Here is a 24,483-nt window from a genome sequence, read left to right as displayed (position 1 = left end):
CTTTTAAAATAATGTCAATAAATTTACATAATATGTAACTTATATCTAACTACATAATTTACAGTAACAGTCTATTATTGATACATAATATGTTCTATTCCGAATAAATTACTTGTTTGAAAAGCGAAGTAGGCATGGGTCAGTTAACTACTTCCTACTAAAACATTATAAATGCTAAGTTTGTGAGAGTGGATGTATGTGTGCACAGAGCAAGTAATATGTATGTGTGTGTATGTGTCGTGGCCATATCGTAGATTTGCTCATTTCATGATATGATCGATCATTTCACGAAATGGTCGCATTTCATGAAATGGCCAACATAGTTTGATCAGATCGTTAAATCGTCAACGTTTCACGATTTGGCCATCCACATTTGGCCAGATCGTATAAAATATAAAGAGTCCATAAAATATTTAAAAAAATCTGAATATTCTAAAAACTTGTTTAATGTCATTTAAGTTAGTGCCGCGGCAGCGGTCGGCGAATGCTAGAAGTGAATCGTTCTTGCAATAAAAAACAGTTAGGTTAGGTTAGGTTAGACTTTGATAAACAACGCACGAGCCGAGCGAGCAAAGCGAGCGTGCCGCGGCAGCGGCCGGCGAGTGCCAGAAGCGGATCGCTTTTTAAAAAACCAACAATTATAATACTATAGTAGGATATATAAATATATATCCTAAAAGAAAAAATGCGTCTTAAATTATTTTATTTAAGACGCATTTTTTCTTCAATACATAATATGTATAAGATATCCACATTTTCCATAGTACTCGAACCGTCGTAAATTCTTTGCTATGACTTTCTTCATATTGTTATTAAAGGAATTATGAAGTTTTTAACTGCGAATAATTAAATTTTCGCCAGCGGCCGCCATCTTATCACATAAACACAGAGCTTGCAGCTGCAGCGCCTCTACCAATGATTAATGTAACTATTTTACGATATGATCAAATAATTTTGATCATTTCATGAAAAAACCGCGCGTTTAGTTGGCCATATCGTGGAACGATTTCTTATCATTGATCTGCTCAAGCCACATCATGATGTGGCCAAACTAAATTGGCCATTTCACGAAATGCGACCATTTCGTGAAATGGCCAGTCATATCATGAAATGAGCAAATTTACGATATGGACACGACATATGTTTGTTAGTCTTTCACGAAAATACTTCTGAACCGATTACAATTAAATTTAGCACAAGAGGGTAACTTGGATTAACACATAGGATAGGTTTTATCCCGGAAATCCCACGGGAACGGGAACTATGCGAGTTTTTCTTTGAAAACGCGTGTGAAACCGCGGGAGGAAAGCTAGTCAAAAATAAACAATGACAATTTTAATACATATAATTTTATTAAGAAATCCATTATGATCTAGATTTACACTAACTTAATATTAAAAAAGAAAACAATTATAATCTTATATTTAATATTTATATACTTTCGATTTCGTTAGTCGTTATTTTATATAATTAAAAATAGACAAAAAAATTAAAGTCATAAGTTTTATAGTACCTATTCATGTATACATGTAATATTATAGTCAAAATCATAGTAATTTAATCATAAAAAATAATTGTATTTAATAAATTATACACAAGATGATTCATGTGTATAAAATAAAACTATCAATACATATTAATATACTTTGCGATTATAATTAATAATAATTAATATACTTTGGGACAATAATTAATATACTTTGAGACAATAATTAATAATAATTAATATACTTTGGGATAATAATTAATAACAATATGTTTATGGCAAAAAATATGTTTTGTACTTCTATGCAAGTAAATATTTACAAATAACAAGTATTCTATAAGCTCAGAAAAGTTCTGCGAGTTTGTTTATGTATAAATCATGAAAACTTTGGAGAGTGCGCTGCGGAACTGCAAGATCTCGTTCCGCCATCCCCGTTCTTCTATCGATCGTCGAGGCGCACAGACTCTAGGCATCGCCATATGGTGGACGTTCCATATACCCGGACTAAGCGGTTTGGTTCCACATTCTTTATCCGAACCGCGAGGGACTGGAACATGCTTCCTGAGTCTGTGTTCCCCGATGAGTACAATATGGGGGTCTTCAAGCGTAGAGTGAACAGGGTACCTTCTAGGGAAGCGCGTTCCATCTTAGATCACATCTCAGTTTAACATCAGGCGAGATTGTGGTCAAGCGCTTCCCTATTACCAATAAAAAAAAAACTGTTTCAGCCGTTTTTTATACATAATTGACTTGACATGTAATATTTTCAGAAAAAGATCATAACTCTTAACATCCCCGTAATCATGACCCTGTAACTTTGAATTACCCTTAAAAATGTTATAAATTCGAAAATGTATTTTTAGTGTGCATGCTTTGCTTTCACACCTTACTGGCTGAACTCATTAATTGAGGAATTTGAGCAAAATAATAGACGATGCTTAAAATAAGTCGCGCAAAAACAGTGACTTTAAAACTGTATGTACATACTATACTAAAATTAGTCTCACTTTGTAATAAAATCACAGATTAAAATAATTATTATCATAACATTATTAATTAATTCATAATAATAATAAAGAAAATTTCTTAAAGCACAAATTAATGACTGAAATATCTCAAATTATTTTTTTAGAATTAACGATTCCTTCCATATATGCAAAGAATAATGTAAAAAATTGCAATTTATGTATATAAATCAAAGTCCCTTTCTCTGTCCCTATGTCATATGTATGCTTAAATCTTTAAAACTACGCAATGGTTTTTGATGCAGTTTTTTTATAGTGATTCAAGAGGAAGGTCTTAGTATACAAAATTTATTAGGTTTCAGACAAAACGGGCGAAACCACGGGCGGAAATCTAGTAATTGAATAAATATATGTTTCAGAAAGATAGGTATAGATAATAGACAAAAAATTGAAAATGTTTTATAAAAAATATCAGTAGTTTTACAAAGAAAAATCACAGTATGAATATTAGAAGAATGCCTAGTAAATATAGTTCAAGTTTTGGAAATTCATTTGTTTACAGAACACTAGCTTACCACCCGCGGCTTCGCCCGCTTTGTCTATAACCTAATAAATTATATACTAAAACCTTCCTTTTGAATCACGCTATCTATTAAAAAAAACCGCATCAAAATCCGTTGCGTAGTTTTAAAGATTTAAGCATACAAAGGAACATAGGGTCAGAGAAAACGACTTTGTTTTATACTATGTAGTAAAGAACAAGATTTATAAGCTGTTGTAGTTGTAGTGTGGTTATAGTAGGTACTTATTAATCTAATAGTAACATAATACACATTATTTTATAATACATTCAAAACTACTTATAAAAGATCAAGTCCTCAATTTTGACGCTACCCGCCATTTTAAATGACATTTCTTTTTTTTTTCAAATTATTTAAAATTATTTTTGTAGATTCACGTCAAAAAAGTGACGTTTCTTAACTTGACGCTGACAGTCTTCGCTCATTGCCATAATCTAAAAACTCAGAGCAATAAACCTATAGAGTACTTGTATCGAGCGTATACAATTTACATATATTTGTTTCTCTCTATCTAAAGAAAACGTCGTATGAAAGAATGAGATAGCTATAGACTACAAGCTACGTTTCAACATAGTCATGGCACCATTTTTACTATAGGTACGTATTTAGATAGATAGAAGGTGATAGTGATGGGATGTGCTTCAATCGATAAAATCGTGAATGCATTTTGCATTTACGGTTTCGTGAAATAATAAATAATAATAAAAAAAAAAAATTAATCATAAATTTCAGTTGAATACATTATTTGTTTAATCCTACGAATATAATAAATGCGAAATTATGTGAGAATGGATAACTTTCTCTTTCACTGCTGAACCGATTACAATGAAATTTTGTACATACACACATAGGATAGGTTTTATACCGGAAATCCCACGTGAACGGGAACTGTGCGGGATTTTCTTTAAAAACGCGGGCGGAAAGCTAGTATATTTTAAAATAAATTTTAAAACTTGAAATGTAACTAATTTAAAATAAAGATCAATAAAGTGTCTTTGTACACACATTACGCAAATAAAGAGATTTATTTATTATTAAAGGACTGAGGAGAAAGGCACAGTCAGCATGAATTTTAACAAGTTCATAAAAGGACAGTCTTAAAGAAAACATTTTCCTTACATCCTACTAATAAAGCGAAAGTTTGTGAGGATGGATGTTTGTTACTCTTTCACGCGAATACTACTAAACCGATTACAATGAAATTTGGAAAAATTACTTTTGATCCCGTAAATCCCACAGGAATGGGAACTATGCGGGTTTTTCTTTGAAAACGCATGTATATTAAGTATGTATTTCAATAGTAGTTTCTCATCTATGAGAACTGTCATTTAATCAACCGTTTAATTTTCACATAGTTACACATTTAAAGTAAATGTGTAAAAAAATTTCCAAATAAAAATTCACTCACACACAAATGTATTTATTATCTAAAGGAACAAAAAAAAAACGTAAGCGTAAGATTGTACAATTCTTCTAGAGTATCCATCTTGATAACACGCAGGCTCGAAATGCAGTGAACACAATCTAGCAAATTTCGACGGCGTCCAATCTACACGTCTCATGTTTTATATCCATTTTTTATTTAGCTCTGGAAATCTAAAACAAAATGAATTTATTAATAATCTAAAAGAGAAACAACAAACTAAACAGATAAGTCAAATAAAACAACCACGTGGTATTTTTTATTTTCCTGCTGTAGAAAATTTACATCTATTATTTGCTACAACAACTTCATATAAATCTGATATAAGAAACAAAATAAATAAATCAACGTTAATATGAAATAGATTTTTTGTCATAAATCGATAATATACGCTAGATGTGTTACAACACTACGGTGGTAAACAAAATGCCAAACGTGATAATATTGTGACATTTTTTAAAAATTATTTAATTCTTTTGCATTCCACAACCCCATAAAGTGGGTAAATGTTACAGTTACAACATAAACTTATAAAAAAGCGCTTGATAAAACCTTCAAATAGGGTTAGAACATAAATATTTATCAATTTGCTGAAAATCACTTACCGATGGAAAGATATTTTTTCATTGTTTTCATCCAAAACTCCCATTCGACTAGTAATAGCCGGTAGCTAAACATACAATAGTCATTTTAGCACACTGACAAATAAAAAGAAACACTATAAACTTTATATTTTCTAAATATTTCGTTAAAAACACTTGACGCACTGAGCCCACCAGCTGGTTGGAAAACAAACTGACTGCCGGCGCGCTACGTTTGAAGACAGTGCGGATACTCTATCGCTATCTCAATCTGACTTATGCTGTTATTGACTAAGAGTAAGTAGATTAGAAAATATGTATTTTGTTCTGTCTCAATATAAGAACTCTATAGGTTTATTCCTCTGAGTCTAAAAAAATATCCCGCTATTTTGTGACAGTGACATTTCTTTTTTTTTTATAATTTAAGCATGCAGTGTAAAAATGTCTTCATCTTTGTCGATCAACTTTACGTCCACTACTTCAAGGGTTTCTTGGTTTTTCACATGTCGTTTGCCGCTGATATGTGTGTGCAGGGTTTTTCTTGGATTCGGTACTTCTGTGTTGCAAATCAGACAGTGTACGGCTGTATCGCTGAGCTGTAAAATATTTAAGTATTATCTATTGTATACTTAATATAATAAAGCTGCAGAATTTGTTTGTTTGAACGCGCTAATATCGGGAACTACTGGTCCGATTTGAAAAAATATTTCAGTGATAGATAGCCCATTTATCGAAGAAGGCTATCGGCTATAATATCATCTCGCTAAGACCAACAGGAGCAGAGCACAGCTAGTCCTTAATAAGCTTACTAGTATTTATTTTAAATAAGTGTAGTTTGTAAATTAATGCATTCAAAAATTATAAATGCGATATACATATTTGTTTGTCGCAACAAGCGACTTCATGTAACTTTTTTATCTAGAGATAGTTAGGAGGCTAAAATTTACAATTAATAAAAAAATATGTATAAACCAACATAATGTTTCGTATAGACTTTGATTAGTGGAAGAATTTTTCTGAAGATTTTTATTCACTATTTTATTTATATAAATGAACAAAACACAAAATTTATTTGACATACCTTCCTAATCAAAGCGGGCAGCCAGTGAACATCAAAATTCCTCTCCAATTTATCCAAATGCGACGCCATATTCACGTGTTTCAACTGATCGCACGCGTCCAAATTAATTTGACAGATAATACAACGACGGCCATTTTTATTCCCGATGATCCCATCCCACGAGTCCCGCGGAAGTTTCAACGCTTTATTTTTGAACGCGACCATTTTGTGCGTTCGCGCGGTTTTCGCTGTCACTTTGCTGTTTTGATATTCGAAGTGGAATAGAATTTTCACTTTAACTTCTTTGTACGTGTATGCGACTTCTTTGGTTGTTTCGACTTTATGCCTTTTTAAGATGGCGTCCGATTGTTTTGTTTTGAACGAATCGCTCTCGACGTGGATTGACCAGTTTAAATGGTTCTTCAAATTTTTCTTTGTTACTAGAACATTGCATATTGTGCAGTGATAGCCTGTTGAGTTCTGAAATTAACATGATAATAGATAAAAAAAAAACTAAAAAAGAGCCTCTGCCGAGCACACGTGTCAGAAGTGAAACTTCTTTGACGATTCAAAGATACCAAAATCGTCGTCCTACTCCATGAACTAACGGTATTACCATGACGCGTCCTTGAAATTTTACTCTCAACGCGCCTAAAGAAGTTTCACTTCAAAAACAATTACTCTATCTAATAATAAATAAATAATCTACTTGTACAAAATTCCTAACCTGTCGAATCAAATTCTTGCTATACTCATCCAAATATTTACAGTCATTCATATTTCTAACATGTTTCACGCTATTAACATGGCTCTTCATATCAAAAACATCCATTGAGCAAACAAAGCAAAACCTCCTTCCATCACCCATTCCAACTAAACTGTGAAATGCCGTTATGGACGCTGTTATATTATGATTTTTCAAAGCCAAAATAACATTTTCTTCATCTTCAAAATCTTCCATTTGACTCGAATCTAAATAAAGTTCATTCGAACTGCTTGAATCGTTCAATTTAGGCTGATTTATATCAATTTCATTCGATTCATTTGCATCAATTCCATGCGATTCATTGTTTATCAATGATCGTTGGATGGTTGAGTCCTTCAACAGTACACCTTCATTTTCATTATTCTTTAATTCGTTTTCTTTTACTTCAAACTTATGATTCAATTCAAGCTTCGATGTGGCTTTTGATGCATTACTTTTGATGAGTGGAAATACTTTTTGTATATTTGATTGGATCGCAAAGTTAATATTGAGTGCTTTATTCAATAATGATACATGCATTCTTTCTTGAATGTGGTTGTTCAGATTCCATTTCGTTAAAGGTATTAAAGTATTGCATATGGTACAATGCATACCGTCTGGTACCTGAAGAAATTTCAAATTAGTTAGAAATAAATATTTACGTTCGATTTTATGTGAATATTAAGTAACTAGCTATGCCCCGCATTGCTCCGCTCCGCTTAGCGTGATGATATATAGCCTATAAATAAATAAATGGGCTAGCTAACACCGAAATCATTTTTCCAATCGGTACCAGTAGTTTACGAAATTAGCGCGTTCAGAGAAACAAACTCTTCAGCTTTATAATAGTAAAAAATATTATAATATTAGTATACTTAGATATTAAAGGCGCTTTAACGAATTTTAAATGCCTGTTGTTGATATAAATAGCGAGTGTTAATATAAATAGGGAGTTTATTTCATAAAAAAAATAGAGTTCTTTAAAAGAAAAATAAATCATAATAAAGAGTAAGAATGAAATAAACTCGCTGCATAAAGCTCGAAATATGATGGTTTAAGCAGTGTAAATATTTTTTGTGAAAAAAATTAAAAAACAAAAACTTACTAATCGAAACAAGTTCACTCCAAACTCAATGAGAAACGGATTCATTTGTAACATATACACATGTCTATAATCAATTAAATGCTGTGTTATTAGGTTTCCCGCTACCGTCATACGACATACACAGCAAAAATATCCGATTTGCGACACAAATACCAGGTTATACGACAATACCGGTATTTTCATGCGGTAACCGAATAGTTGCACTATGATATCGTTATCAGGTATGATACCGGTATGTACACCGTTATTTATGTGTGTAACGACATTTTGTACGGGAGTATCTGTTTTGTTGGCATTATCGTTACCGTTATGCTTATTCTCGTTAGAATTTGATGGGAGTTCTTGCAAAGAGCTATTTTCGTTATTTGTATTGTTTTCTATTTCATTTTCGTGAGGTTTTGTAAGAATTTTTTCTATATGATTTTTTATGTTGCTATGTAATATTAAGTTATTGCAATGTCCACAGTGGGCAAAGTTATTGCAAACCTAAAATGGAGAAAAAAAAAACAAAAAATTAAATAAAAAGTATGTAAAAATAAATATGAGGATGAAAGATGGTGAATAATAAATTAACGTAATCAAGAGTGTAGTCTTGATTACGTGAATAAAACAATAAAAAATTTAATCTCATCTGTAGGTAATATTTTCAATATTGACAATTACAAGAAAAATTAACTTAATTTTCTCATCAAAATGGATTAATCGATTTTATTGGCATTATTAAAAAAAAGCGATAGTAATCAATATAATCTATTATATCAATAGAATCGATACAAAATCGATTAGATAAATTATTTATATGAACTCAGGAGAATCGATTAAAAATCGATACACGATCGATTATCCGGCAATACTATCTAGTTAAATAAATACTTACCCTCCTCACTATATAATCTCTCCTACTTTCAACTATATCACAAGACTTCAACCTCAACAAATGGCCGTTACTCCAACAGTGTTTCCTCAAATCATTTATCGACCCTTGTACTTTACAAGCCATACAATAGAAATTCGTTTTCAAATTCAATACCATGTGCCATGAGTAAAAATCAATTTTGTATTCACGTCCTTTCACTGTGGCAGCTGTAAGAATTGATAATAATTAATAGACCTAATATAAAAAAGGGTGACGGGCACACGTGTCAGAAGTGAAACTTCTTTCTTAAACAATTAAATTCGTTTCAAGTAAAAATCTAGTTAAAAGGAGTCGGTTAATTAATACAAACATACACAAGTTAAGCTAATAAAATGGTGTGAAAATATATTGCGTGATAAAATAATATAAATAATTCGGGATAATTTTCACACGGCACATTCACGTACTCCATAGTGAGACAAAGATACCTTTAAACCATTAGTCGAAAAGAGTTAGCAACGTAACTGACTAAATGGAACCCGGCTAATTAGCTGACTTCAGACGGAACGTTTTTACGCGAATGCCGCTTCTACCTTAGTTTATGTGTATCCTACTAATATCATAAACGCGAAAAATTTTGTTAGGATAGATGTAGTATTTGTAAGTACGTATGTTTGTTACTCCACGCAAATACTACTGAACCGATTACAATGAAATTTAGCACACAAATAGGGAGTAACTTGGATTAACACATAGGATGGGTTTTATCCCAGAAATCCCACGGGAACGGGAACAATGCGGGTTTTTTTTTATAGAGCGGGCGAAGCTGCGAGCGGAAAGCTAGTACTACATTACATGTGCATGTTAATACTTAATACTTACATACGAATTGTGGAACATTATTCGCCGTTTTCTTAGCCACCGCCGCATATGAGTCACCACTAACTGTCAAACGATTTTCAATACCGGTATCCCCGCTTTCGTTATTTCGGTTATCACTAGTAACGTTTCCGTTATTTTGTTTATTCCTTATAATATTCCGTTTCACTTTAGCCTTTCTAAGACTGTCGATATATCTATCAAAATCCATATCTTCCACGTCGGTTTCATAGTCTGTATTCGTGACGTCATTGACAAGACTATAACGGGTGACGTCATCATTATCTATTCCTCTAATGATTGCGTAGTCAAGGTTGTCTTTATGGCTTTCGCTGGTATAATGGTCATCTGAAGTTAGTGTGAATAGTTCGTTGCAAACAGCACAGTGGTATTGCTTTTTGATCTGCAATTTATAGATTAACTTTATGTAACGCATGTTAAAAACATGATATTTTGCGCACTTATAGAGAGTGCAAAATCGAAGTATAATTTTAAAATAATGCATTTTTTATAGAAACGTAAACCAGAATCAAACTAGATTTAAAAAATAAAAAAAAAAGATTCATTAGAATTAAAAAGAAGATCTGAGGTAATAAACCCTAAACAGCCGTATAAAGAACCTGCTCCTTTTTTGAAAGCAGAAAATAGTTACACGAAACATAAGCTACTTTAGAAAATCTTTCATAAGTTAATGTAATATGAATTACTGCGTTTTTACCCGCAGTGCTCCACTCCTGTTGGACTTAGCGTGATGATATACAGGGTGTAATCGTTAAGTGTGCACAGGCGATTTTTCCGTAAGTATTACAGATAACAAAAAACTTTAAACTGATATCGAAAGTACTTAACCTAATGAGTAAAATGGCGGTAATAAATTTTTAAAAATAAATCGAGAAATATCAAAAAAATTATCTTTAAACCCTCCCATACATTAAGTATGAAATATGAATATCCCATATACATTTAATATGAAAGATTTTAGCTTTCTTTTTCTTTTTTTGGTTTTCTGCTTTAATTACTTCGCAAATTTGAAGTGACATTTTCCACGTTTTTCCGGACATTTTCACGCATTTTCCGGATATTTCCCGGGAATTTTCCGGACATTTTCCGTATATTTCCCGTCATTTCCCAGGCTTTCCGGGGATTTTCCAGGCATTTCCACGCATATTTTCACGCATTTTCCGGGTATTTTCCAGATATTTACCAGGCATTTTCCGGACATTTCCCTGACATAGCCTGTAAATGTCTGGAAAATATCCGGAAAATGCGTGGAAATTCCCGGAAAATAACCGGAAAATGCCTGGGAAATGTCTGGAAAATATCCGGAAAATGCGTGGAAATTTCCGGAAAACCCGTGGACACTGCCTGGAAAATGCGTGAAAATGTCCGGAAAATTCCCGGGAAATATCCGGAAAATGCGTGAAAATGTCCGGAAAATGCGTGAAAATGTCCGGAAAATATCCGGAAAATGCGTGAAAATGTCCGGAAAATGCGTGAAAATGTCCGGAAAATATCATGAAAATGCGTGAAAATGTCCGGAAAATACCTGGAAAATGTCTGGAAAATATCCGGAAAATGCGTGGAAAATTCCGGAAAAACCGTGGAAAATGCCTGGAAAATCCCTGGAAAATATCCGGAAAATGCGTGAAAATGTCCGGAAAATATCCGGAAAATGTCCGGAAAATATCCGGAAAATGCGTGAAAATGTCCGGAAAATATCCGGAAAATGCCTGGAAAATGTCTGGAAAATATCCGGAAAATTCGTGGAAAATTCCGGAAAAACCGTGGAAAATCCCTGGAAAATCCCTGGAAAATATCCGGAAAATGCGTGAAAATGTAATAATAATAATAATAAGGGCGTAGGGACGTGACGACCCCATCGCCCACGGTTGGAATATCTATTGTTTACTTGACAATAGATATTCCACCCGTGCAATCAGTCAACCCGCAGGACACCTTGTGGCGGGGTGTCGGGGAGTAGCGACCCCGCGGGAACCGAGTGCTCCCGGGGGAGGCCCCTGTCTTCATCTCCGGCTCGCCTTCACCGGCCGGTCGGAGTGAAGCCTGACGAGGACAGGACCCCCACCTCTGGCTTGCCTTAACCGGCCGGCCAGAGTGGAGTCGCGAGAGCTTTTAGCTCGAAGGGTGGATGCGAAGCGTAAGTGGCGAGTGGGCACGTGATGCTGGACCCTCAGGGAGCGCGTGATCGTAGTTTAAAGTCCAGGGACGCCTCTCCACCCTTAGCTGCTCACAATATGTTGCCCCCTTGTCGCACTATTGCAGCGACTTATTTCGGGGGCCCATACAGTGAGAGGGCGAGTCACCACCTGCCAACATATTTTTACTTTCTTTTAGTAGAAAGGCAGGTGCCATAGTTTCCCATAGTCCCCAGTACCAGTCCATTTAGCATCCCAATCCATAGCCCAATTATTAAATTTCCATACCCTGAAATAGTCCTACATCGGCCGCGGACTGCCTAGGGCTGTATCTCTATAGTGCAGTCATGGGCAGGCTGCGGCTGGTGTCCCACAACACATTAAAAGTCTCGAAAGGGCCTCTGCGTGTTGGATCCGTGTCCCCACGTAAGCCTTCCAAAGATCCGGGTACCGTCCTTCTGGTGGTACCCGAGTATTATGGAGAAGAGAAACATAATAATAATAAAAACATTTATTGACAACAAAACACACCACACAGATACAAAAAACAAACATATTTAAAAAAGAAAACAAAAAACCAATAAAACTTAAAAACTAATAAAACTTACAGACTTAAAACATAACAAATAGAATAATATAAAAAAACCTTATAACTAAACTTAAAAAATAAAAAAAAAAAAAAATATAACTAAAAACAACAACAAAGAACTGTGTGGTAATGTCCATCATCAAAAGGGACTACTCAGTTATAAGCTGTAGTGCCCCCATAGGAACACTAACAGCACTGATTTTCAGGAGCCCCTATCGGTTGCGACGGTTGGAGTTACAGCTTTTTTTTTTTAAATAACTAGATAATATATAACTATATATGATGAAATAGTGATAAGTGTGAGATATGTATATATTTATAAAATATTTGTACTTACTACTTATATAATATAAGAAATATATGTGTTATAAAAATATATATGTATAGAAAAAATAATAAATTAAGAATAATAAATAACTACAATAAGAAGTATGATATTATATACGAAGAGAATAGAGATACCCATACACATACAGCGGGACACATCAACGGCACTAAGGCTGGTACAGCGTATTTAATAAATGTTTTTTATATTTAAATCGAAAGTTTGTAATACTTTTTACTTCAGACAGGGGTGGTGGAAGGTTGTTCCAGCACTTAGTGGCGCTGTATGTGAAACCGCCTCTAAATGATGCAGTGTAGTGCATGGGTATTGATAGTTTTATGCTGGCAAATCTGGTTTTGTATTTTAGGTCGCTTCGTTGACCTAACCAAGCTAATTTTTTATATAGATATAATGGTATTTTTTTGTGCATTAAACCAAATAACAAAGTAGCAAAATGCAATTTCCTACGTCCATCCATATTTAAAATATTGGCGTCTTTAAGATAGGGACTGATGTGGCTTCTAGGTGGAACGTTCCAGCAATATCGTGCGCAGGCATTCTGGACGCGTTGTATTGCTGTTCTAGTACGGCTAAGCAGTCTAGGGCCATATACAGTATCCGAAAAGTTAAATTTCGACAATACAAGAGAATCACATAGACGGATACGTAAATTTAAATTTATATATTTTCTTATTTTATACAAAATTTTTAACCTATAAAAAGAATTAGAAATGGTATTATTAATATGTTTTTCGAATCTCAAATTCTCGTCAAATAATAAGCCTAAATTCCTTGCCTCGTGTACACGCTCGATTAAATTATTATCAACTACTATTTTGGGATCAAATTGCTCAATCGCTTTTACCATCTTAGGGCTTCCTAGAAGCATAAATTTGGTTTTCGATAAATTTAAAAATAAAGAATTACCTACGGACCATGTAAATACACTATTTAAATCAGAATTAATTTGGTTTATGGCATTTTGTGTCTCATTAGGATAGCAAGATATGTTTAGTTGCATATCGTCAGCATACATCTGGTAATTGCAATGTTTTATGCGTGACACTACATCGGCACTGTACAGGATAAATAATAGAGGTCCCAATATTGATCCCTGGGGAACACCCCTCGATATACTTTTGCAGTCCGAAAAGCGTTTACTGCCATCTTCCTTTGCGACCGAAACCTTTTGAGTTCTACCACTGAGGTAACTGTTAAACCATTTCACAGCATTTGTACTTAATCCATAGTATGCTAGTTTTGACAGCAATAAATCGGTATTTATAGTATCAAATGCGCGAGTGTAATCGAGAAGCAAAAGAACCGTAGCCATTCCTCTATCTTGTGCTCCCAAAATGTCATCAACAACGTCCATCAATGCAGTTGAAGTGCTTCTGTGTTTTCGGAAACCAGATTGTCGGTCAGGAAGGATGTTATTTGACTCCAAGAACTCCATGAGCTGGTTGTGCACAATTTTTTCTAGGATTTTGGACATGCAGGGAAGTATACTGATGGGGCGTAGATCTTTGAAATCATCCGGGTTTTCTTTCTTTGGGATTGGGCATACTATGGCATGGCGCCATAGATCAGGAAAGATGTGTGTACGGATCGATGTATTAACGATGTGTGTTAGTATGGGCAATGTTTTTGAAATTGTAAGGAGAAGCATGTCAAGGGAGATGCCGTCAATACCAACCGCCTGGGATTTTAATTCGTTAATCGCCTTCAGTACCGTTGTCTCATTGACAGTCCGCAGTTCAAAAGTGCTATCACTGTAACGGTGAAACTCGTAGAATGAAAGAGTAGATAAAGATAGTTGATTAATCCCGGGAATATTAAGGAAGTGCGCGTTTATCTTATCAGGATCGCTTAAATGAGGTGATAGTAAGCCATCTTTTCTTGACGTTAGCTGAACTTGACTTTTAATGTTCTTCCACATCTCTCGTGGTCTTTTAATATTGGAATTTATAAAGGTATTAAAGTACGCGCGCTTTTCGGACTCTAGAGCAGTTTCAACTTATTTTTTTAACTCTTTATAGTACTCCTTATGTGAATCAAGTTTAGTCTTGCGAGCTCTTATATGCGCTTCGTTGCAGCGTTTCATAATTAGCTTCATGTTATACGTTATCCACGGGTATTGTCTATCTTTGATAATTTGCGTTTTCATAGGTGCGTAAAAGTCGAATAAAGATATTATATAATGTGTTAAAGTGGTCACCATATCATTAACGTCACTCATACCTATTATATTGTCCCAGTTAATATTGTTTAAAGAATTTTTAAAAGCATCTGTATCTATATCTTTTAGTGGTCTGCACATAAATTTCCGTAGTTTAGGCTTATCTTTCTTAATATTTAAAACACAAGATATAAAAGCATGGCTGCTGAGAGTAACTATATAATCCACTTTTATTTGCGAGATAGAAGTATTTGCACAAATAACATCGATGAGAGTTTCGGAGTTAGAAGTAAAGTGAGTAGGCTCAGCTACGAGTTGCTTTAAACCATGCACACTTAGAAAGTTGTTAAATTTATTAGAATTGGGATGATTCCTATTTAGCAAATTAATGTTAAAGTCACCCAATAAAACAATATGATCACTCCATAAAAAAGAGCCCAACGAGTCTGCCAAAGCACCAAAGAATATATCAGTATCCATCCAGGGAGGGCGATATGCCGTTCCGATTACCAACACCTTACCTCGGACCGTGACTTTAAGCCACATTTGTTCAACAGCTGACGCCGGATGGGTCAAAGTACGTACAGTTAGGCCACTCTTTATGTAAAAGCCAACCCCGCCACCACGGGAGCGGACACAGCTCGGGCGAGGCACGTGACGTAGCTTGTATCCAGGGACAGTCGGTGCGCGTCCTTCTTCCCCCGGACGCAGCCACGTCTCATTGATAGCCATTATATCGACACAGTGGTTTTCCATAGCAATAATAAATTCGTCGTGCTTGTTCCCTAGCGAGCCAGGATTGAGAAAACCAAGTTTTAATTTATTTTTGCAACAACCCATCATTTGTAAAGTGATAAATATAAATCATAACATAAAGAAAATAAACTATACACTATATAAAAAAATAATAATAGCAAATAACATGTAATACATATATTAAAATGAAAGTAAGTAAAACAGAAAAACCCAGCATCTAAGATTTCAATCAAATTATTAATTAATAACTCTAGTAGAAAATCAACAAAAATCATATGGAAGTAAAAGAAGTAAATACTTATTAAATTATACGATAATAGCAACAGATTATTATTAGGATAGCCCATTTTGATGCAGCTGCAATATTTAAATAACAGTGTTTGATAAGCAGACATTATTACTATTAAATTACCACACAGTATCTTTGAGTGAAAAAATACACAGAATGATTTCAGTTGATAACACGATAAATTAACATTGAACAAAAAACTTTCAATTTGGTTTAGCTTCTTAGTGTTTTCAAAGATATAAATACAAATACAATTTAATATCCGCGAGAATACATGATTATAAACAAAAAATGTATAACTTAATATTGACAGGCGTATATCTAAGATGAATTTATTAATGTGAATATTTTTTACATATACAATTAAATAAGATACGCAATGATCAAATATGTTTATGAGGAAAAAACCTTATCCAGGTCCTCCTGTGAGCGTATACTTATGAGCCTAGAGGTTTGATTTAGCCTAGCAAAAATTCGTCCTCCGCGCGTCCAAACAAATCGCCATTGCTTTGTGCGCCCTAATAGCTCGCGCGTTGCGTAAAACAAGTTACGGTTTGCATGAGTGAGGTGTTCATTAATATAAAATCTCCGCGGCTCCCCTCCCACCCCCGTGCCGCTGGTGTCTGCGCCGCGCCGCACGCGCGCCGCGTGCAGCAGCTCGTCGCGCAGATGTCGCCGCGTGAGGCGCACGACTATGGGCCGCGGCCGCGCGCTCGCCCCGTCCGCCGCGCCGCTCGTGCCGCCCGCGCCGCCCGCGCCCGCGCTCCCTGCCGCCCGACGCAGGCCCCGACGTTGAACATTTACTATATCGCGCTCATCTAACGTTAAGCCTATTTTTTGCGCTAAAGTAATCACGATATGCAAAAGATTTTCCCCACTATTTTCTGTCACTCCTGTTATTTCAACATCGTTTAATAGTTTTTCTTGTTCAGACTCATTGAGCCGATTTTTTAAAACGTTTATCGTGTCATTGATCTCTTTATTTTGTTGAGAAATATTTATACTGCTTTCTGCACAGGAGGCGGCCTCGAGCTTGGTCACCCGCTCCTCTATACAACTTAACTTTGTACCAAATTCTGATACAAGTGAAGACAGCCTAGACATCTCCGATCTAAAAGATGATAATTCCGTGCGAAGCAGTTTTATTTCCTGAGCCAGCAAAGGAGTATCAGAATGAGCTGTGTCTACATCCACAAATACGTCACTTTCCTCGTCTGGAATGCGTGTATCTGCAGTTATTTTAGTTGTCGTTTTTCCTTTGCATATTTTACATGTCCATTTCGGATTATGGCGCGCGTCTGGGCTTAAGTTATTACATTGCTTGTGATATGTTACATTACATTTAATGCACTTAGCGCCATCTGACGTAGCAAAGAATTTACCACAATTAGTGCACTTGTTAGCCATTTCAAACTTGATTGTACAACAATAATGTTTCAATGAAGTATCACTAGATGGCACGTAAGGCGTAAAGAGTCACTTCAGAGGGTACTTTTGAAACAGCTGATCATCAGCTGTTATTTTGTTTACGTTTTTTTCACACTGAATCCTGTTCAAGCACTGTGGATAACACTATATGTAGTAGGAACACGGTAAATCTACTTAGTTTAGCACTTTTTACACAGATCTATCGTGATTAACTATTTTTATGGAATTTAAACTGATTCAAACAAACTGTCACACCAAACGTCAGAACCGTTATAATGTCCGGAAAATATCCGGAAAATGCGTGAAAATGTCCGGAAAATGCCTGGAAAATGTCTGGAAAATATCCGGAAAATAACCGGAAAATACCTGGAAAATGTCTGGAAAATATCCGGAAAATGCGTGGAAAATTCCGGAAAAACCGTGGAAAATGCCTGGAAAATCCCTGGAAAATATCCGGAAAATGCGTGAAAATGTCCGGAAAATATCCGGAAAATGCGTGAAAATGTCCGGAAAATATCCGGAAAATGCGTGAAAATGTCCGGAAAAAGCGTGGAAAATGCCACTTCAAATTTGCGAAGTAATTGAAGCAGAAAACCAAAAAAGAAAAAGAAAGCTAAAATCTTTCATTAAATGTTACATATGGGATATTCATATTTCATACTTAATGTATGGGAGGGTTTAAAGATAATTTTTTTGATATTTCTCGATTTATTTTTAAAAATTTATTACCGCCATTTTACTCATTAGGTTAAGTACTTTCGATATCAGTTTAAAGTTTTTTGTTATCTTTTTTTTTTTTTTATAATCTGTAATACTTACGGAAAAATCGCCTGTGCACACTTAACGATTACACCCTGTATAGCCTATAGCCTTCCTCGATAAATGGGCTATCTAACATTGAAAGAATTTTTCAAATCGGACCAGTAGTTCCTGAGATTAGCGCGTTCAAACAAACAAACTCTTCAGCTTTATAATATTAGTATAGATTATTCGCGGCTTCAAATCTCCCAGCAAAACTTACCTTACGCGTGATGCTCATGCCAAATTTCCTAATCGGCTGATTTCCCTCTAAATTTCGTATATGAATGAAGTTCCTCAAATGTTCCAAAGGTGCGACTGGTTGGGAACAAACACAGCACCAATGCACGCCGTTAGAAATAATAATTGTGTTCCATTGGTATTCGGATAGCATTATTGTGGAATTGAAAATGAGTCCTTGCTTAGTTTTCTTCATTACGAGGAACGGTTCTTCTGAATCTGAAATATTAACATTATCACTACATCCATATTATATAAATGCGAAAGTAACTCTGTCTGTCTGTCTGTTACTCAATCACGCCTAAACTACTGAACCAATTTACATGAAATTTGGTATGGATATATTTTGATACCGGAGAAAGGACATAGGCTACTTTTTATTGCGAAATATGTACCACGGACGAAGCCGGGGCGGACCGCTAGTAAGATAATATATGTATGCTTATCTTTAAAACTACGCAATGGATTTTGATGCGGTTTTTGAAGTGAAACTTCTTTAGGGGCGTTGAGAGTAAAATTTCAAGGTCGCATCATGGCAATACCGTAAAGGAGTAAGACTTTGATTTTGGTATCTTGGCAAAGAAGTTTCACTTCTGAATACTTTTTTTTCTTTGCTACATTTTTGTATTAGTGCCAAATAATTGAAATGAATAGTACGGATATAAAAAAACATACCTTCATCATCGCTATTAGGATATAATAATTCTATAACAAGCTCAAAGTGCACCAGTTCTTCTCCATAATCCTCTTCTTCGATAAAACTATCATCATTCACTTTCACAATGGTCTTATTTGGTTGGAAACTGCATGGATTCGTCAACACATTACTATTAATAATAAATGGACTATCAATTTCGTCTTCGCAATGACTATTAATATATGCGTCTAGTTCATTCATTTCGATTTCGAAAGTATTTTTTTCGTTTATTTCTTGAACGTAAACTTCCGTTATAAATGGCTCGCCTATTTCTGTTACGTAATCTTCCGTTATAGAAGGCTCGTTTATTTCTGTTACGTAATCTTCCGTTATACTTGGCTCGTTTGTTTCTTGTATGTTAGTTTCATTTACAGATACATTAGCACTATCTGTGTCTTGTTCATTTATTTCGTTTACGTAAGACTTATTTCTATACGTTTGTGTGTTAATTTCATTTAGCGAATCTGAGTAACTATATGTTTCTTGTGTGTTAACTTCATTTACAGAAGATTTATTGCCATCTGTTTCTTCTGTGTTATTTTCATTGAAAGAAGCATTATCACTATCTATATCTTCTGTATTATTTTCATTTAGCGAATCTATTTCTCGTGTGTTATTTTCATTCGCGGAATCATTATCTGTTTTTTGTGTTTTAGTTTCGTTTGCAGAAGGATTATCACCATCTATTACTTGTATGTTATTTTCATTAACAGAATTATTATCTGTTTCTTGTGCGTTATATTCCTTTAGCGAAGCATTCCCACTATCTGCTTCTAGGACCCACGGCTCATTTCTAGCTGTGTTTTCTATGTTGATTGCTGTTAAAAATGTAATATTTTCCTCTGTATCTCGTATGCTAGTTTCGTTACTATCTGTTTCATGTATATTTGTTTCCGCATTTCTATTTATCTCTTCTTCGTCTGTTTCCATTGTGCTAGGATTGTCTCTGTTAATTTCATTTACCAATTTGATTTTCTGTTTCTTATCAGCGGATCTTTTGAAAACACGTGTTCGTTGTACGTATTCATTCACTGGTGAGAGACTTTCTCTTTGTATATCATCGCTGCGTTCATTTTCTAGCGTTATTCTTCGTGTCAACATTATTTGGGAAGTATTTGGTTCGGATAACTGGTAATTTTCATGGGAGGTATGAGGTATCGTGTTATCCAAATTCATTTCTGAGTTTGAATCAGCTGCTTCTTCAGCCATTTCAATTGGTTTTTCCTTCTCTGTTCTGAAATATAAAAAGCATCGGTATGACATTAGAAAAACTTAACTTTATGCCTGGGTCTCTGTTGTTTTTTTCTATGAAAAACACTTGATATTTTTGAATTCGAATTATAAAACTATTTTATTTTCAAAAAAATAAACGTGGTCTTCAAAAATGGCTGCTTTTATTAAATTTTCGACTTCTACAGTCTATGTTGCTTAATGACGTTTCAAAAGTGCTTCTAGAAGAAGTCTAATTGAATAAATAAATGTTTGAGTTTGTTTGTGTTTATGTTGCTTCGCTTTGTAAATCTTTCGATTCTTATATCAATAATAACGTAATAATATTAACTAATTAAGCTTAATTAACCTTGATTCATTATTTTTATCGCTGTTAAAAAACAATAATGTTATTAAACAATCATTAGGTAATTAATATTGTATTGAGACATACATTAATAAAAGAAAAAGAGCTACCACGAGTGGGGAATATTTAAAAAAAATATAAATTACTAGGAAATGCAGGTACTCTTATATTTATGACTAGCTGCTCCGCGCGGTTTCACCCCCGTGGCTCGACTCCTGTTGGTCGTAGCGTGATGATATATAGCCTATAACCGTCCTCGATAAATGGACTATCTAACACCGAAAGAATTTTTCAAATCGGACCAGTAGTTCCCGAGATTAGCGCGTTCAAGCAAACAAACAAACTCTTCAGCTTTATAATATCCATACTAATATTATAAATGCGAAAGTAACTCTGTCTGTCTGTCTGTTACTCAATCACGCCTAAACTACTGAACCAATTTTCATGAAATTTGGTATGGAGTTATTTTGATACCCGAGAAAGGACATAGGCTACTTTTTATCCTGGGAAAATGACGCAATCCCGGAAATCCCACAGGAACGGGAACTATGCGGGTTTTTCTTTGACTGCGCGGGCGAAGCCGCGGGCGGAAACCTAGTTTATAATATTTCTACAAAGCGGGCGAATCCGTGCGTGGTATGCTAGTTCCACTAATATTATAAATGATCAAGTTTGTGAAGATGATGCTTTGATGTTTGTTATTCTTTCACGTTAAAACTACTGAACCGATTACAATGAAATTCGGTATGTAGGTAGCTGACCATAGGAACGGAAACTATGCGGGTTTTCTTTGAAAAAGCGGGCGAATCTGCGCGCGGAAAGTAAAAAAAAATTTAACATACATATTACTTTGTATAATGACGTCATGCTTGATGACGCTATTTATTTGATCTTAGTATTTGATAGTCTTCATAGCGCTTCAGTACTTACGTTAACAAGAGTCCCATTGTGTGCAGGTAATGTTAAGAGGAGGTGGATCAGTATCTGAAATAAGATAAATAAATGAAAATTAAATTTTTCAAGAAATGTGGAAGATTTAAAGATGGTACCTACATAATTCATTGTTCATCAAAATTCGCCAATTGATTTGCATGCAAAAGTTTACAATAGAATATCGATTTCATACTACATAAATAAGTTATCTACGAATATATTTTATAATGTAATAATAATGTAATAATCCCGGACATATCTAAATTGTATATTATTACTAGCGGTCCGCCCCGGCTTCGCCCGTGGTACATATGAAAAATAGATGTTGGCCGATTCTCAGACTTACCCGATATGCACAGAAAATTTCATGAGAATCGGTCCACCCGTTTCGGAGGAGTATGCAGACTAACATTGTGACACGAGAATTTTATATATATAAGAAGATTATGGTTAATTTGTCAAGTGTGTATTAGAAAATTGAAATGTATGTGACAATATTAATGTAATTTAAATATAATATTGTATTGCAATACCTGCATAAGGTTTCTAATATATAAAATGTATTAGTATGCAATAAATTATTTGATTTGATTTGATTATTTTTACAAATACAATATAATCAATACATAACAAAATGTATTTAATAACGTCAATGTACTATGTATGTACTTAAAAATAATAATACAGCATACTTTGACCCTTCGGTCAAATGCCCTTTGGAATGAGATAAATATAATAATAAATAAATATTTCAGGACAATTTTCACACACGGCACAATCTCATCCCATACTAAGCTTTCGCTAGTGTTATGGAAACCAAATAGCTGATAAACATACATGTATAATTTTTAAATAAATACTTATAAAGATAATTAACACCCAGACATAGAGCAAACATCTATGTTCATCACACAAATATTGGCTCCGGGTGGGAATCGAACCCACGACCTCTGGCTAGGAACGCAGGGCCACTACCAACCAAGCCAATCGGTCAGTCGAATGTCAATTTCATACTATATAAATATCATTTTTACAAATACAATTTAACCCATTGACCACCGAGCGGCCCGATCTGGCCGAGACACAATAGATTTTCTATTGTGTCTGTGATCCGAGGACTGACGGATTAATCAATACATAACAAAATGTATTTAATTATGTCAATGTTCTATGTATGTACTTAAAAATAATATAAATAATAAGCATACTTTGACCCTTTGGAATGAGATGCTTCACCACAGTGAAAAATACTAAATAGATCAAATATGTCTCTCCCAGACACAAAAAACTGCTTTGTATGATACATTTGATAACAACCTATGACATGGGAATTAAGGAAAGGATGAACTTATGAAATTTTGATATCTATACTACTATTATAAAGCTGAAGTTTTTTTGTTTGAACGCACTAATCTCAGGAACTAATGGTCCGATGTGAAAAATTCTTTCGGTGTTAGATAGCCCATTTATCGAGGAAGGCTATAGGCTACATATCATCAGGCAGGCCAACAGGAGCAATTTTTAAAATTAGTAAAAAATAATAGCGGTGTCCTAGAAGAAGTCAACTATTATTATTTTAGTTGTAAATTATTAGTAGGTACAGTATAAAAGCATGAAATAAGTAGAGATATTTTAAACTTTGTTTGAGTGCTTAGACAAATAATTAAAATATGAGTAGGTTTTCGGTTAAAAAACACCAACAAAAAAGCAATTATTTTCAATACAATATTAACTGTCCTGGCAAACATGAAAATGCTTTCTGAATCAGTAGTAAATGTTAAAAATATGTTATGACAATTCAAAGGTGCTTCTAGAAGACGTCTAATTGAATAAATGTTTGATTTTGAGTTTGAGACCTGCCCGATATGCACAAAATTTCATGAGAAACAGTCAAGTCATTTCTGATGAGTTTACCTTCAAACACAGTGATAAAGGAATTTTATATATGTATTAGATTAAATAGTATATTTTTGTAACACTTACATAGATAAACATCTTGAAATTAAATATAGCACAATTAAAATAAAAACTCTATTTGAAAATTTCACTTGTATTATAAAAACTGTATAATCATAGAAGAAAGTAATACATTTGTGTTTAACTTTCTGGAAACTAGTTTTTAGATTTGTAGGGTAGTTGTAACTTTTACAATGTCAAAATTATTTTTCATAGCGGCAATATTATTTCTCAATATCATTTATGTAGTACTTACAAAAAAAAAAAGAATTTTGTAGTGTTGTTGTTGGTAAAGTTATTGCATAGCATCGCATTGCTATTTGCTGTGCCGGTTGGAGTGTGGGGTGTTAGGTATTTTCGTTACGGAATTTTTAGATTCGGTCGCCGCGCTCAAAGTCTGAGATAAAAGCTATGCAATAGCAAAAACAAGTATTTTAAGTCGTCATTGATAGCGATCAATATTCATACCGATTTGATAACTGCTTATTATTGCAATAGAAATAATACTTACAATTTTTTAAACCGCGTTTCCAAAGAGAACACAAACAACTACATTTACTATCACAGATCCATCATGTGAATCACAGATTACTATATATTAGTCAGATGTGAATGATCAATTTTTTCAACAAAACAATGTTTTTGTATATATTGCAACAAGTGCCGAATGTGATGTCAAATGCAATTTGCTTATTGATTGCAAATTGACATTTGACAGTAGATGAGTTGAGTAAATCTAATATCTATGGACAACATTTTTAGGTTCAAAAACAATTTCTGCTTTGGGGATTTTCCAGAACTAAACAATATCATGCTATAATAATTACCAGTAAAAAAAATATTTTTATAATGAATTCTAGTGGAATTCTATTACGGTTGT

At 34.3% G+C, this 24,483-nt stretch overlaps 2 protein-coding genes and 1 long non-coding RNA gene across 4 annotated transcripts in view; all 3 read right to left on the bottom strand.

Moving 5' to 3' along the window:
- LOC149475068 (uncharacterized) overlaps positions 1 to 24,483 on the bottom strand; it is an 87,342-nt gene that overhangs the window by 7,006 nt on the left and 55,853 nt on the right. The window lies entirely within an intron of this gene.
- On the bottom strand, positions 3,296 to 24,290 carry LOC149475071 (uncharacterized). 2 transcript variants are annotated; one of them, XM_089713811.1, is made up of 12 exons: positions 24,218 to 24,290; positions 24,115 to 24,185; positions 21,645 to 21,698; positions 19,117 to 20,372; positions 18,425 to 18,660; positions 9,685 to 10,084; positions 8,824 to 9,029; positions 7,947 to 8,432; positions 6,824 to 7,465; positions 6,118 to 6,576; positions 5,412 to 5,632; positions 3,296 to 3,473 (listed from the first exon to the last, which is right to left on the bottom strand). In XM_089713811.1, the coding sequence occupies exons 3-11, from the start codon at positions 21,659 to 21,661 to the stop codon at positions 5,459 to 5,461; spliced, it is 3,876 nt and encodes a 1,291-aa protein (XP_089569937.1). In that variant the 5' UTR covers positions 21,662 to 21,698; positions 24,115 to 24,185; positions 24,218 to 24,290; the 3' UTR covers positions 3,296 to 3,473; positions 5,412 to 5,458. The 2 variants fall into 2 exon arrangements, 1 of the variants encoding a protein (XP_089569937.1); XR_016318122.1 differs by lacking the exon at positions 3,296 to 3,473 and adding an exon at positions 4,082 to 4,628 and having other exon boundaries at positions 5,061 to 5,632.
- On the bottom strand, positions 16,035 to 17,430 carry LOC149475072 (uncharacterized). Its single transcript, XM_089713907.1, has one exon. It carries the CDS (start codon positions 17,380 to 17,382, stop codon positions 16,369 to 16,371), a length of 1,014 nt encoding a protein of 337 aa, XP_089570033.1. The 5' UTR covers positions 17,383 to 17,430; the 3' UTR covers positions 16,035 to 16,368.

The sequence above is a fragment of the Colias philodice genome, chromosome 31, assembly GCF_061535455.1.
Source record: "Colias philodice isolate Cphi_HAF_F1 chromosome 31, ilColPhil1 Martin Lab GWU primary, whole genome shotgun sequence".
Lineage (NCBI taxonomy): Eukaryota > Metazoa > Arthropoda > Insecta > Lepidoptera > Pieridae > Colias > Colias philodice.
The sequence above is the reverse complement of the archived record's forward strand: the minus strand, read 5'-3'. Positions and strand labels throughout refer to the sequence as shown.

What these genes read in the sequence shown, in the direction of transcription:
- LOC149475071 (XM_089713811.1), bottom strand. An exon ending in TCCTAATAGCGATGATGAAG is followed by an intron (nt 18,661 to 19,116) that starts GTATGTTTTTTT and finishes TTAATATTTCAG; the next exon opens with ATTCAGAAGAACCGTTCCTC. An exon ending in GCAAGAATTTGATTCGACAG is followed by an intron (nt 6,577 to 6,823) that starts GTTAGGAATTTT and finishes TGTTAATTTCAG; the next exon opens with AACTCAACAGGCTATCACTG.
- LOC149475072 (XM_089713907.1), bottom strand. Translation starts at nt 17,382, where the DNA reads ATGGCTAACAAGTGCACTAATTGTGGTAAATTCTTTGCTACGTCAGAT.